Here is a 14,888-nt window from a genome sequence, read left to right on the forward strand (position 1 = left end):
CTTCTGTAACTTTTTATACATTTTTTATTATTATAATAACTGCATTATCCTTATTTTTTTATTTTTTACCCACTTTTTAAAATGCCCGCATAAAGCACAGAATGTGGTGAAGAGTTTGTTCTTAACTTAAGGAAAAACATATTTTGGTACAGCAGAAAAGAATGGTGTAGAAATCAAAATTAGTGGAGGTGGTTGTAATGTGCATTTTGGTGTAGGTAGAAACTAACACTACTAACATAAAAAAATATATATATATATGGATTTATATAGTATAAACCTTTAGTTACAAGTATCTAGATAAAGCTTGGTAGAAATGAAATGCATACAGGGAGTGCAGAATTATTAGGCAAATGAGTATTTTGTCCACATCATCCTCTTCATGCATGTTGTCTTACTCCAAGCTGTATAGGCTCGAAAGCCTACTACCAATTAAGCATATTAGGTGATGTGCATCTCTGTAATGAGAAGGGGTGTGGTCTAATGACATCAACACCCTATATCAGGTGTGCATAATTATTAGGCAACGTCCTTTCCTTTGGCAAAATGGGTCAAAAGAAGGACTTGACAGGCTCAGAAAAGTCAAAAATAGTGAGATATCTTGCAGAGGGATGCAGCAGTCTCAAAATTGCAAAGCTTCTGAAGCGTGATCATCGACCAATCAAGCGTTTCATTCAAAATAGTCAACAGGGTCGCAAGAAGCGTGTGGAAAAACCAAGGCGCCAAATAACTGCCCATGAACTGAGAAAAGTCAAGCGTGCAGCTGCCAAGATGCCACTTGCCACCAGTTTGGCCATATTTCAGAGCTGCAACATCACTGGAATGCCCAAAAGCACAAGGTGTGCAATACTCAGAGACATGGCCAAGGTAAGAAAGGCTGAAAGACGACCACCACTGAACAAGACACACAAGCTGAAACGTCAAGACTGGGCCAAGAAATATCTCAAGACTGGTTTTTCTAAGGTTTTATGGACTGATGAAATGAGAGTGAGTCTTGATGGGCCAGATGGATGGGCCCGTGGCTGGATTGGTAAAGGGCAGAGAGCTCCAGTCCGACTCAGACGCCAGCAAGGTGGAGGTGGAGTACTGGTTTGGGCTGGTATCATCAAAGATGAGCTTGTGGGGCCTTTTCGGGTTGAGGATGGAGTCAAGCTCAACTCCCAGTCCTACTGCCAGTTTCTGGAAGACACCTTCTTCAAGCCGTGGTACAGGAAGAAGTCTGCATCCTTCAAGAAAAACATGATTTTAATGCAGGACAATGCTCCATCACACGCGTCCAAGTACTCCACAGCGTGGCTGGCAAGAAAGGGTATAAAAGAAGAAAAACTAATGACATGGCCTCCTTGTTCACCTGATCTGAACCCCATTGAGAACCTGTGGTCCATCATCAAATGTGAGATTTACAAGGAGGGAAAACAGTACACCTCTCTGAACAGTGTCTGGGAGGCTGTGGTTGCTGCTGCACGCAATGTTGATGGTGAACAGATCAAAACACTGACAGAATCCATGGATGGCAGGCTTTTGAGTGTCCTTGCAAAGAAAGGTGGCTATATTGGTCGCTGATTTGTTTTTGTTTTATTTTTGAATGTCAGAAATGTATATTTGTGAATGTGGAGATGTTATATTGGTTTCACTGGTAAAAATAAATAATTGAAATGGGTATATATTTGTTTTTTGTTAAGTTGCCTAATAATTATGCACAGTAATAGTCACCTGCACACACAGATATCCCCCTAAAATAGCTAAAACTAAAAACAAACTAAAAACTACTTCCAAAAACATTCAGCTTTGATATTAATGAGTTTTTTGGGTTCATTGAGAACATGGTTGTTGTTCAATAATAAAATTATTCCTCAAAAATACAACTTGCCTAATAATTATGCACTCCCTGTATCTGTCCCTGATCAGTGCTGATTATTCTTTATTGAACTGAATGATCTTCAATAATAAAGAGGAGGAGACACTGCATGACTAGTAGTAGGTTGGTTAGTAAATTAGTGTATTATCAGCTACAGCAGTATAAGATACACCGGTTTTGTGGATTAAATTTTTGCTCATACTTTGGTCTGACAAAGAATAAAATGCAATGCAGCCTCTACAAAATGGAAAGATTTTGTAAAAACCTTTTTAAAATATGAACACCTATCTGTGTGTAGGCCTTAGAGCGCACCATGTGATTTCAAAATTGACATTTTATTTAAATGACCTTTTGTTATGTCACAGTAATAAAAGCACAATATTAAAAGAATGAAACAAATAAATAACAACAAAAGAAAAAAAATAAAGGTCTGCACACCACAAACAGTCAACAATTCAAAAGCTGGACAAAACTTTGGAGGACCACAAAATATTTCTATTTCTGCATACAGACACTTGCCATGCTGGACATGCATTCAAAGCTACAACCACAGATATTTCACTTTTAGTGCTTAGAACTTACCATAACTGAGATGTGTAGCAGATGCATGTGTTCATGCAGCACATGGGCCGGTTCCCGGGCAGTAGGTTGTGTGGTCTGAGCTAAAAGCTCAGACTCAGTCATGGACACATGGAAGTACAGTGTCCCATTTTCCAACCACTGCTGCTTCCAATGTACCTGAGAAATTTCTTCCCCAGTACCAGACATCTCTGAAAAGAACAAAGAGAGAGAGAAAAAAATGTTTTTTGCCTATTTTTTGTTTTTTATGAATAAGACAATGCACATGGACTGTCTGTGTGTACAGGACACGTTTTGCTAATGTTACTCTGTAAGGAAAACACATCCATTCAGTTGATCTGAAGAAACTAACAAATAACGGTAACATCATACGGGATTATGTGTGCATATATTTTGTGCATGGCCTTGTCTCTGCACGCACAAACAGTCACTTCCAACTAGAAATCTAACTTCTGAAGATTATAGATTTCTTAGGTTCTGTTACAGCTGCGCAGCTGATTTGGTGAGAGTTGCTGTCAAGCCATTTCTCTGCTTAGCTGCTTTGCAATCCTTATTATGACAACTTATTAAGCCATGGTATTAGTTAGAGATTTGTAGAAATTCAAAAAGACTAAGTGGAAGTCATCACAAATATTTCAGCCATTACAACCAATACATCGCTTCAATTACAGATAAAATTAGTCACAGATGGAAAAGGATTATCCATGCTCATGTCCATTTGTTTACACTATTTTTGCCCATTTTCTTTTTATTTTCCTGTCACCCAAAAACAACAGACTCAAAAGTCTACCAAAACTTTCAATGGGCAGATAATGGGTTCATTAAGCTCAATTTTAAACATATATATCAGGAACAGTCGCAGAAACGCTGTCACTGCCCTTCTTCTTATCTGCGTTAATCATCCTACATTATATAAACCACCAGCTTCAGGCTAGTACTTACTTGAACTATCTAACAAAGGAAAGAATGAAAGGAAAGCTGGAAAAGTTTATAAGGAAAAGTGTGCAGGAAATGTACGAACAGAAAAAAATGACACACTCAGTTGAGTTTTATGGAGCAATGGAAAAAGGAGATGAAAAAGAGCAGGGAGATCACTGGTTTATCTTGATATGGATCATGGCACAAGAATCTAATGCTATCAAGTGGGAGTGGCTGCAGTACTGAGAAGCCTAAGGGAGCCTCCGATTACAAAGCTTGATACAGTATTTGTCATGTGGCTGGGTGACAAGGGCACAGACATCTACTGACATCTTCTATCGGTGGCAGGTAGCAAATGACAAATGGCTTTGGATACAGCTGGTTATTAACCTGCTGACTCTGGGTCAGAGGACACGGGCAGCAGGGGAGGGTTACATGAGCTGTGCTCAGCACTGAGACAGGCCTTTAGGTGCAGGGGGAGAATGCGCAGAACAGACACTGCATAAGAAAATGACACAGTTCATCATGGTAGAAATCATGTTGTTATATGCACAGTTATAGTTACTTAAAAATATAGTCGTGTAGACCACAATTAATAACTATTTTCCCTATTTTATCCTTTTTACTAACTGTCGGGGGGAAGGGGGAGGTGGACTGCACAGAGGCAATTATTACATTTCACAAGCACAAATAATAATATTTTTGGTTATGATGATGATGAATTATTTGACAGTTTATACATAAATCCAATAAAAAACTGCTTTAAGTTATAATGCACATCTTAAATGCAACTCTTCTCTGTGAAAGTGCACTTGAAACGTCCACACTCTTGCAAAAGACCTGGGAAATGCTGTATAATTTTGCTGACTACAGCTTATGATAAAATTTTGTAGGGTGTGACATTCTTAAATCCTACAACTGCTGGCTATTCATCTCTTAATGTTTAATCTGCAGGATGAAGGGAGAGTGCTTTACCATCTCTCGGTGTGAGAGGTCAAGTTTTGTCTGCTGGGCCACCAGTAACATACCTCCTGTGATGCTACTGTCTCCTGCCAAGCTCCAGTCAATATTACCTTTCTTACACATTTTGACTCTGATTTTACACAACAGTGACAATGAGTTTGATACAGATTAAAAGTGTTCCTGTGTGGAAAAGTAAAAGACACAGTTTACAGTCACATGCAGAATAGATGGGAAGTTTCTAAAACAGTAGATGCTGTGAGGTTGTTGTGTATCTCTGTATGATCATTATGCAGATGAGGAAAGACTATTTTAAGACAAAAGAATGGTGTGTGTGTGTCTGTGTGTGTGTGTGTGTCTGTCCTTGTCTTTTGTTTTATGAGGCTTGTCATTGGGCATGAAGCCAGACGTTAGTGGGACATAGGTGTATGGCCTCAAGGTCTACTTGTAATTCATTAGGAGGCACATTATTAATGTGTACACGTGCATGAGTGCGTGCACATGTACACACTGGTTAAGTGTGTACACGTAAGCAATACTGCCAAACTGTGTCCAAGGACAGCCCAAAGAAATTCCAGTATTGCCGATTTCATAGACTAGGAAAGAAATGTCTCCATGAATCACAAAGTAATTATGGCACATCTTGATTACTGGACCCTTAGAGTGTGAAAACCTCTTTTAAAATGCTTGTGACTTTTTTATTGGCTATCTGTTCATAAAGTTTCAGTAGGAGATAAAATACATTATAGAAATTCTGTTATTCACATATGTCTGATTCTGCATGGATAAAACTGGCCATGAAACACTATGCAACAAAAGTGAAAATACTGATTTGGCCTCTTAACTTTTCATAAGTTTGCCTAACAGTTGGAGGAGAACTACTGAAAGCTTAGCTTAAAATCCTTGATAAAGTCTTCTTATTCTTTTCTAAATCCTCTCTGCAGGTACTTAATGTATAAATGAAATCTATTCAGCACTCATTGTCAGCAGAACTCTTATTACAAAACCTGGTGATCATAAGTGCTCACTGTGCGTCTTACTGTGTTTCTCTCTTTGCCTAATTTAATCTGCTTCTCCTCAAGGATCTTTCATCTTTTCCTCCTCAATTTGCAAGCCTAGACTAGAAGTGCTGAGTTCAATTTTGGACTTACTGTAGTTTCCACATTCTTTTAAATTTTGCCTTGAGCAAGAGTGATTTCCACTTAGGATAGTCTCTCAGAGTTATACTTTTGATGACACTGAGGTTTTCCACCAACACAGAGTAAGAACAGTAAGGCCTGGATGACAACACGATAGCTCTTCATTCTTCCTACACAAAATACTCAAAATAGTAATAATAATAATAATGATGATAATATTAACAAAGAAAAGATACAATAATTTGTAACTAGTAAGAATCTGTCTGGGTTTTGGTTTGGGGTTGGCGACGGAGGGTTGAGACACACAATACACTGCTTTTCTGTTACAGTAAAATACTGACAACTCAGCAACTTAAACATGGAAATACACTTGAAATGTTACGTTAAGACATGCAGGGATTTTTTTGTTTTGGTTTTTTTCCCTCCCCTTTTAATCTGTAGTGGTTCAGTACAGAACCTATTTGGGGTGTGGCTTAACCAATTAGCCAATTAGCGAAAACACCTTGTTAAATGTCAGTTGGTCAGCTCGTTTATTTGTGAAGGTGTGATTGGTCCACCTGGAATTTTTTCTCTTTCTGTTTTTTATTTAAACACAAACTGTTCGACATTTTGCAATGACCTCATTGAAGCCCAAAAGCCAAAATGCGTTGGTCACTTAATAAAGTTGTTCCCTATTACTTGAAGTGACGCTGGAGTCATCACGTCATCAGATCTTTGTCTTCTCCATGCACCTTGGAAGTAGGTGAAGTTGGGCCAGAAATATTTGTTGCTAGCAGCTGGAAATGGCATAGTTAGAATGTACTCAAACTCCTCTGTCATTTTTAAACCTGTAACTGTCTTTTTTTGCAAAATTTGCAGTGGGCTCATTTATGTCTCTAGTGGTTATTGGAGGAAAACACATGTAGATGGCTCAGAAATTGCCAAAACAGTGGATGAAGGTTAGTTCCAATTATTTACCACAGAGAGCAGTAGTCAGTGGTGTAAGCTCCAACCCCTCCATGTTCCCGAATTGGATAAATGAAAGAAATAAAAAATAAAAATGGATAAATTGTGAAAAGACCTAAAATGGGTGAAACCAATTTAATCTGGCAACCATATTTGTTGTACAAATCTCCTTTACTATTATCCAAAAATGAAATACACATTGAAACATTTCACCGTGTACGCTGGCAGAGTATGCTGAACAGCAGTGCAAAGATCTGCAATGATGTCTTCCAGACATCAGCAGCAAAATCTAGGAACTGCTTGCTGACCATGAATGACACACGCACACGAAAGATTTTAACATAGTGGTGGTTTGGGCATATTTTTCTCATTCAAAGCTTGAACTCATTTAAATACAATATCTCTAAAAATCTATGAGCCCACAGAGTCAAAATCTAATTCAGTGTCAATGGACCATCTCCAAAACGTATTACCTAAATACATCTTTAAATCAGTTTTCAGTGCTTTTATTTCCAGCTCAGGGAAGAGCAGCAATTTTGGAGATACTGACTTTGCTATTAGAAATTTTGCTTTAAATTGAAGATGCAGTGTCCTTTAAATTCAGACAGCCACACTGCTTACACCTTACAGTATGACTCCTTCTTCAATATCACAAGTACTAATAGAAGAACAACTAGGTTGTATGAGTCCCTACCTGAAGAAGTCTGACAGACGTGAGTTTAAAATAGATCTTGTATCTAATTACAAAGGCGCTGATTAACATATGCATGCCCATACATTCACACATTTTTCTGCTTGCCTACAAAACAACTACATGTTCCCAAAAGGTTAGCATTCATCATTATAAAGGTGATCATAGCTGTGCAGTGTCAGTGATTGTGCAAACCTGACAGCTCCTTGACAGTTCGTCAGCTCTGCAACAACTACATGTCATCAACATTTACTTTGATGAAAGCTGGCACCCTAAAGGCACTTTGCTGCCTGTCATTACATACGTGGCATAAAGTGTCACTCTATGGCTGATTGCACCCCACATCTCACTGCTTAGGCTGCCTATAGTATGGATGACAACACAATAGGCAGATGAAAATTAAATAATTCACATGAGAAAAGGATGGAATCACTGGCTTCAAATTTCTCTGCAGAAAATGAAAGCGAGGACAGAAAAGGAGAGGTGAGAGTGTGTGTAACGGAGAGGCAAACAGAGTGGGAAACAGAAAAAGGGGAGAAATATTTAACAGTCTGACACTCATCAGAGGTATTCAAGTATATTGCCATACCTTCTAGACATTCAAATTCTGCCACAAAACATTCCTGTCAGCTGTGACACTGGCACATTTGGTATGTTTTCATTTCAGCTTCACACAACTGTCGACTGTCAATAGAAAATGTTCAGAACAACCAGGCTTTAAAATTGTGTCTTTCACTAGCTGCTGCTGATGTGATAACCTTGTAAAATACCAATTACCATGTATAATAACCCTGAGTGCGGAGGACTATCTAGGCAAATCTAGGATGGGCTACAGTAGCAGGGTTCTCCTTCCAGTTTAATACCCACGCCACCCTAATGTCTCATTATGAGCACTAATGGAATAGCTGGAATTCACATAAAGATCAATTGAAATGAGCACAATTAAAAAAGCATAAGGGGTTTTTTTTCAGAAAATGTCAGTGTTGATTACACAGAGCTTCCACACACTTATGGTGATCACACTAGGTATAACAAAGTAATACGTTAGTGCGTTAACGATGATTTTTACATCGTTAAGTTCTGGACTTTCTATCGATCATTTAAATTGTGAAATAAGTGAAAACAAGTAAATGAGAAAGCAAGTACAGAAAAAGCTGTAAGTACAGTTCTACATTCAGCACATCAGACTGTTGCTGTACTTCCTCGCTCAATCTGCACTGTGGGATCCAATTCTGTTGACTCGACACCTGTTCCTCTGGATGACCTGGTTTTCACCTCACTTCCCCACATGCTCGCCACTGCAGAGGCCACTTTATACTAGGGGTGGGTTCTTATAATCGATTCATCGATTAAAATCGATTCTGGCTTGGATAACGTAAAATCGATTCATTAAAATCCTGAATCGATTTTTTAATATAAATTTATTTTGCCCAAAATGCCAGAATCTCAGGTGAAATCTCACAAAATTTCAAGAACCACCAAACAGTTAAGACAGTAAATGAGAGCAGGAACACGGATTCTGCACAAAGACTTAAACACACAGCGGGACCCGCGGATCAGAATCAGTTAGATGTCGCTTTTCTCACAGTCGGGGCTGAAAGCCGACAGCTCGCTGACTCTGATCTGTCGGCGGGTCCGCGCTTTGTGTGCACGCCCTTTATGCGCCGATTCTAAAGCTGTTAGTTTGATCTCTCTCCAAACAATATTGACCGAACCAGCAGCAAAAGAAGATCCAAACGCTTCACATAAACATCGTCATGAATTCACTCAGACTTTTACTGTTTTGCTTCCACTGCGATGCACAGCTCTCTCTCTGTACTTCAAGAACAGTTTCCCTTTCTTCATTATTCGCTTGCTTGTTACGCACAAGTCTACTGTTGTTTACAGGCTGTCGGCTGCTGTTTTTTCCCTTTTACATTCTTCCGAAAAGAAAACCTCATTTCTGCTGTTCAATACTGAACAAATTTAAACTTTTTAAAATTATTCAAAATGCAAAACGCTGTGTCTGTAATAAAACCGCTGTAACTTCAGAGGTGATGTTCATATGTTGATTAATGGTTTTCTTTCGTTTTTGATGTACTGCAGAATATTTTTATAAAATCCCAGGCCAGGAAAACCACCTTCATGTTTTTCTGTGTTTTATCCTCAGCTACTTTGACACAAAGGCCTCTGCTGTGATGCTCACACCTGTGATAAAGTCTTGCGTGTGTCAGCTTCCTTTTTATTGATACAAAAATATGTAAATGTACTGATCTGAATTATAATATTTCTGACTGTCAAAATTTCCCAGATTTAAATCGAATCGAATTAAATCGAATCGTGGATCGAATCGATTCGGGGCCTTGTGAATCGGAATTGAATCGATTCTAGAAATCAGTGACGATACCCAGCCCTACTTTATACTCTTCAATGGCATTTCACAAAATGAAATGTTAAAAGACAAACATATCTACTAATAATATCACCAGTTTCTACATTATTACCTATTATCCCGGGAAGTTTTTAAAAAGGGTTTGAAGAGACTTCTGTGATGATTAAATGTGCTTAATGTAATGGTACTCTCTTAATGGCTCTATTATGTGAAACCATCTCTAAATTAATCATAACTTGGTGAGTTTGTTTAGTGACTATTAGAGTACATTCTAAATACATATCGCTACTGCGCTGCACACAGAATATAGCGAGGAAAACACCAATTACAGTTAATCTGTGCTGTAGGAAAACTATTACAGAACTTAAAACAATAACAACAATTTTGTCTCTGTATTTCTTTAAAAGTGCCTCTGAAAAATCTTGTGCTAACGAGAACTCCTAACAGTGTAGTACCACTAAAGCTTTATAGCTGATGTATAAACCCATGCTACCTCCCACTGCGTTCGATCACAGCAGCAGCTGGTGGACTGTGAACTGACCACCTCTTTCAGAAAACCAATTGCAATTTTTGAGCCATCACCAGTCAGGCTTCCAGCTTAAAAGAGAAGCTGACTTGTGATTTGAAAACAGGTAACCAAGGTTTGGTTAAAAATAGGACTGAATTGTAGTGAGTGACTTAAATTGAACAGATCGTTCATACATTTTCCCCCCACAGCAAAAATCATAGAAGTTAAGTGAAAGTAACTGTTCACATAAAAGGGGTTTTCAACATAGCAGGTGTGCTTTAACTTTGTAATGCTCAGTACTTGTAAAATCAAGTTAGAACTCATTGTTATCTTACAATTTACACACTTTGTCACTCTGTCAAGAACTGGAGTAAGAAGTATCACAAAAAAATTTAAAAAAGAGCCACACAGCACAGAACAAGCCAGGCAGAAGTAGTAAGCACAAGATTTCAAAGGCTCTGGAAAGAAAAGTGGTGAGAGGTGTGTCTGAATACCCCAGGACAATTGTCAAGACAGTGAAGGACTTAGCCAAGCTGGGAATTGTTAAAGAAAAACAATACTAGAACCCTGCACATGAATGGACTGCAAGATTGGAGACCAAGAAAAGCAGAAGATACTCCTTCAAATCAAACTGATGGACAACCTTGAGAAAGATTACACATACTGGAAATGTGTCCTTTGGTCAGATGAGACAAAACTAGTTGGCCACATAGTGAGTTGTACCTTACCCACCGGGAAACTCAGTGGTGGGAGAATTATCCTGTGTAGATGTTTCAGTGGTATCTCGAACTGTGAATTTCATCAGAGTGGAAGAAATCACGAAAAAAGAAAGATATATCAATTTTTTGAAAGAAACCCTCAAACAGTTAGCAGCATAACTAAACAAAAGTTACTGCTGGTGAAGAACAGTCACCTCAAGACTGAAGTGACTGTTACTGACTGGCTTTAATTCTACTGAACATCTGTGGAGTGAACTGAAGACCGAGGTCCATGCCAGAAGATCCAGGAGGAGGAAAATCTGGAGGACTTTCAGAGATTTGCTGAAATAAGAACGAACTGGAATTGCTCAGGACACATGGGGGTTAATAATTCTGTCCTCATTTGTACAGTGCTGTGAAAAAGTATTATTGACCTGAAATTCATTGTCACATAATTACCAGTTAAAAATATAAACCTGAGACTACAGTCTCATGCACCCAGTGTTAGGTGTAAAGTGTTACAAAATAATGCATTACTGTAATCACATTTCATTTTTCCGCAATGCAGTAATGTAACATGTTACTGTACTAATTTCAATATTTACAGTGCAGTTACAATTATGCAATCACTTGCACTACAAAGGTTCTTCAGTTACCTGCACACCGGACCGAAAGAAAGTGTCAAACAGACAATCACTTTTCTCCCTACGCACGTCCTGCTGCAGTCACCTGATTTTAGTTTGTGTGTGTGCAGGAGGATAATGGTGAAGCGGTGAAGCAATACAGCTTTTTCAAGAACAGAACAATGGACATAACTTTTAGTTTTATTGCACAAAAGGACAACAGCGCAATGATAAAGTGGAAACTGTATCCAGGAAACAATTGCAATATACTGCTAACACAACTTCTGCTCTTTGCAAGCATCTGCACAGACAGAATGCTAAAGAAAAGTTCATCTCTGGCTCTCTTCCAAAGTATGTTTTTTATCCTGTCTTCCTTCTCTCACCCCCATTCGTCACGGCAGATGGCCGGCCCTCCCTGAGCCTGGTTCTGCCGGAGGTTTAGTCCTGTTAAAAGGGAGTTTTTCCTTCCCACTGTCGCCAAAGTGCTTGCTCATATTGTAAGGTGGTCATATGACTGCTGGGTTTTTCTCTGTATGTATTATTGTAGGGTCTACCTTACAATATAAAGCGCATTGAAGCGGCTGTTGTTGTCATTTGGTGCTGTATAATTAAAATTGAATTGAACTGAATAGCCAAGAACCCGGAGAGATGATAAAGCTGTGAATGCCAAGCAGCCAGATTAGTATCAGGTAAAAAACTGATGATAAGTCAGCCTTGAAGCCTCCATTTCTACCTGTTCATATTTCTGCCATAGAACTGCTGTAGCAATGGCTTTGAAGACTCTTTGCATTGTGTTGTCAGGTTTGTGTTCATACTTAGGCTAAAAACTAAAAGAAAGATCATATGTGTGTCCATATTAGCATAGAGATTTGTGTTGTTGTCTGGGACTGTAGCCTAAGGTTTATATGGTTAACTGGTAATTAGAGTATGTGACAGTGTTTTCAGATCATTTATTGGAGTAACAAGAAATTAATGTAAAGAGTAGCATAACGAATTACCCCAACACTGCACACACCAACACAAATCCACATCCTAATGATGATACACATACAATCTTTCTTTTAGTTCGCATGGTGTTGAAGGTTTTGTCATCTATGTGATGCAGTCTTGGAGCTCTGGGGAAGGTTCACCACTGCTCACAGTGTTCTGCAGCCTTCAGACCTTTGAACATTGGCCAGGTTCTATTTAACTTCTTTATTCAGCTGATCTAGCAGTAATCAGTTCTTGGTGTGGCTGATAAAACTGAACTCAGATTTAAAAGAAAACTATGTTAACCCAAGTTAATTCACAATTTAAAAAGATGGGGTAACTACTTTGTCCCACAGGGCCAGGTAAGTGGTGACATAACAAATTAAGTCACCATTTAAACAAGTTATTTTGTATTTAATTGGGTTATATTTGTCTTACACTAAAATTCATTTGATGATCTGAACCATTTAAGTGTGACAAAAATGCACAAAACCCAAAAACAAAACAAAAAACAAGTTAAATACCATGAAGAAAAGAAAACTTTTTTCAAAGATTTTATATTATTTTTTAATTTTTTTTATTTAACTAACTATAGATATTGTTTAACACTATCCAAAGACAAATGCAAAGCAAGAAAGGCACTATAAAACAAGATTTCTTTTACTGTTGAACTAACAGATCTCTAAGAACCTTTTTGTTAAGAGTTAAATTCAATAAACACATAGCTGTTTGTCACTGACCGCACTGTGTGGCTCAGCTGAAGCCTGGATTATCTCTCATTAGCATTGAATACACTATATTGTTTGTGTAACTATCATATCATGCCTGTGGGTGTGCAATTCCATGTACATGCCTCCATGTACTGTGTATGTATATATCTACATATATCTATCTATCTATCTATCTATCTATCTATCTATCTGCTCATGGCTTCATGACTTCACTAGAGCTCAAGTCATGATCATCTTCATTTTAAATATAAGTCAATATATTATTTTAATTTCTTTAAATGACATGTTTATTGGGTATTTAGGTGTAAATAGAAATGGACTTTTCTTCAGAACATTACCATCCCACTAAAAAGTACTTCAAGAGTAATGTGTGGCTCTATAAACACTTTGCTCATTGTGCTTTTTGGGATTTGCAAGGCAGAGTGCCAAAAAATGAGCAGGAGCCCTCCTATTCGTAATGTACTTAAAGTGACACATTAACAGGATAAACAGTCCCCTTATCTGCTGAGTGCATAGGCTTCTTCTAAAACACTACAATCCCATTAACAGGACCTATTCTGATTTCACATCTCTCCCATTCACTCCTACTATATGTAAAGCTTGTCCACTGATGGGAGTTGTCTGTCAGTGCCAATGTGGGAGGCTTCAATATAATAATACACACATCAGAATTTACTAATCCTTTGTTTTGGTCTCTTCAATTGAGACCTTGGTCAAGTTCAGTAGGTCACTCACAGTGAAGTCTGTTTCCAATTAAAGCTAAATAAAGGAAAAAAAATAATCTTAACACATACTGTTTAAGAAAGCTTAAATCCTCCTAATATGTAATGTGAAGGATAAAACCACTGCAGTTTTCTTGTTGCACGTTAGCAATTTCTGTTTATTTATTTATTTTTTTCAATTACTTATCTTTCCTTAGTATTCAAAGGTATACTTGTATACTAAGAAACTGGTCACAATTGAAATAGCTAAATATTTACTGATGGCACTGAATGTTTAGAAAGTGAAGTTGTGTGGGGGGGAAAGGAACAGAATGTAACAAAGATTTCACAGTTTGCAATCAAATCATATTTATCCCACAGATTAAGATATCATACAAGTAAAAGTAAGCTCATCCACGCAGTCTCATTAAATTGGAATTATTAAAGTAAATCAACAATACACTGATAAAGTGTATATCTTTGATTATACTGACTAAGTTATTGCTCTAAACAGAAAATAATATGACAAATATAAAATAAAATAAAAAGTGCAACTGTTATTTCACTTCCTCTTTCAGGTAGAATTAATGTAGCATGGAGGTCTGGGAGAGTGCCTGTGGAGCAGCAGAGTGGGGTGATAGTTCCCATTTTCAAAAGAGGGACATGAGGGTGTGCTCCAGTTTCAGGAGTATTACGCTGCTCAGTCTCCCCTGGAAAATGTATTCATTTCAGGGTGTGGGGAAGGAGGCTCCAGCTGATTGCATTGCTCCTACTGAATCCAAGGTTTGACAAAGTCTTTCCTGGCTGTGGAACAGCGGACCAAATTATTAAATTATCTTTGTAAAACTTCTCAAGGTATCAAGGGAGTCTGCAAGATAAGTGGTTCCAGGTCCATTGCCATGGGCCATAATGTCCTTGTATAATAAAGTGGGAGTTGTGTCTGCATCCTTGTAACTAACCATAGGTGATTTGGGCATCTGTTGCCTCAAATCATCTCACTTTGGAGGGTTTTGAAGCAACTAGGAGAAGACCGAGGGTCAGGCCATATATTTCATAAGGCTTGGGCAGGGAAACGTCTCTTGATCCCCCATAAAAATCTCCAAAGACTAAGAAAGATCTTTGCATTCTGCCATCATGACTTGTGTATGTGCTTCCAAAGGAAGCACTACCTTCTCACAACAAAAAACTGCTGATGGCCAG

At 38.2% G+C, this 14,888-nt stretch overlaps 1 protein-coding gene across 1 annotated transcript in view; it reads right to left on the bottom strand.

The window, feature by feature from the left end:
- Positions 1–14,888, bottom strand: part of astn2 (astrotactin 2) — a 295,633-nt gene that overhangs the window by 235,365 nt on the left and 45,380 nt on the right. Inside the window, exon 2 of the mRNA XM_085463840.1 lies at positions 2,438–2,625. Within this exon, the coding sequence (XP_085319966.1) occupies positions 2,438–2,625 (188 nt within the window). The remainder of the gene's footprint in view (positions 1–2,437; positions 2,626–14,888) is intronic.

The sequence above is a fragment of the Copadichromis virginalis genome, linkage group LG7 (genome assembly GCF_057382275.1).
Source record: "Copadichromis virginalis isolate Kocher_CV1m ecotype Utaka linkage group LG7, C_Virginalis_male_GT1.1, whole genome shotgun sequence".
Taxonomy (NCBI): Eukaryota; Metazoa; Chordata; class Actinopteri; order Cichliformes; family Cichlidae; genus Copadichromis; species Copadichromis virginalis.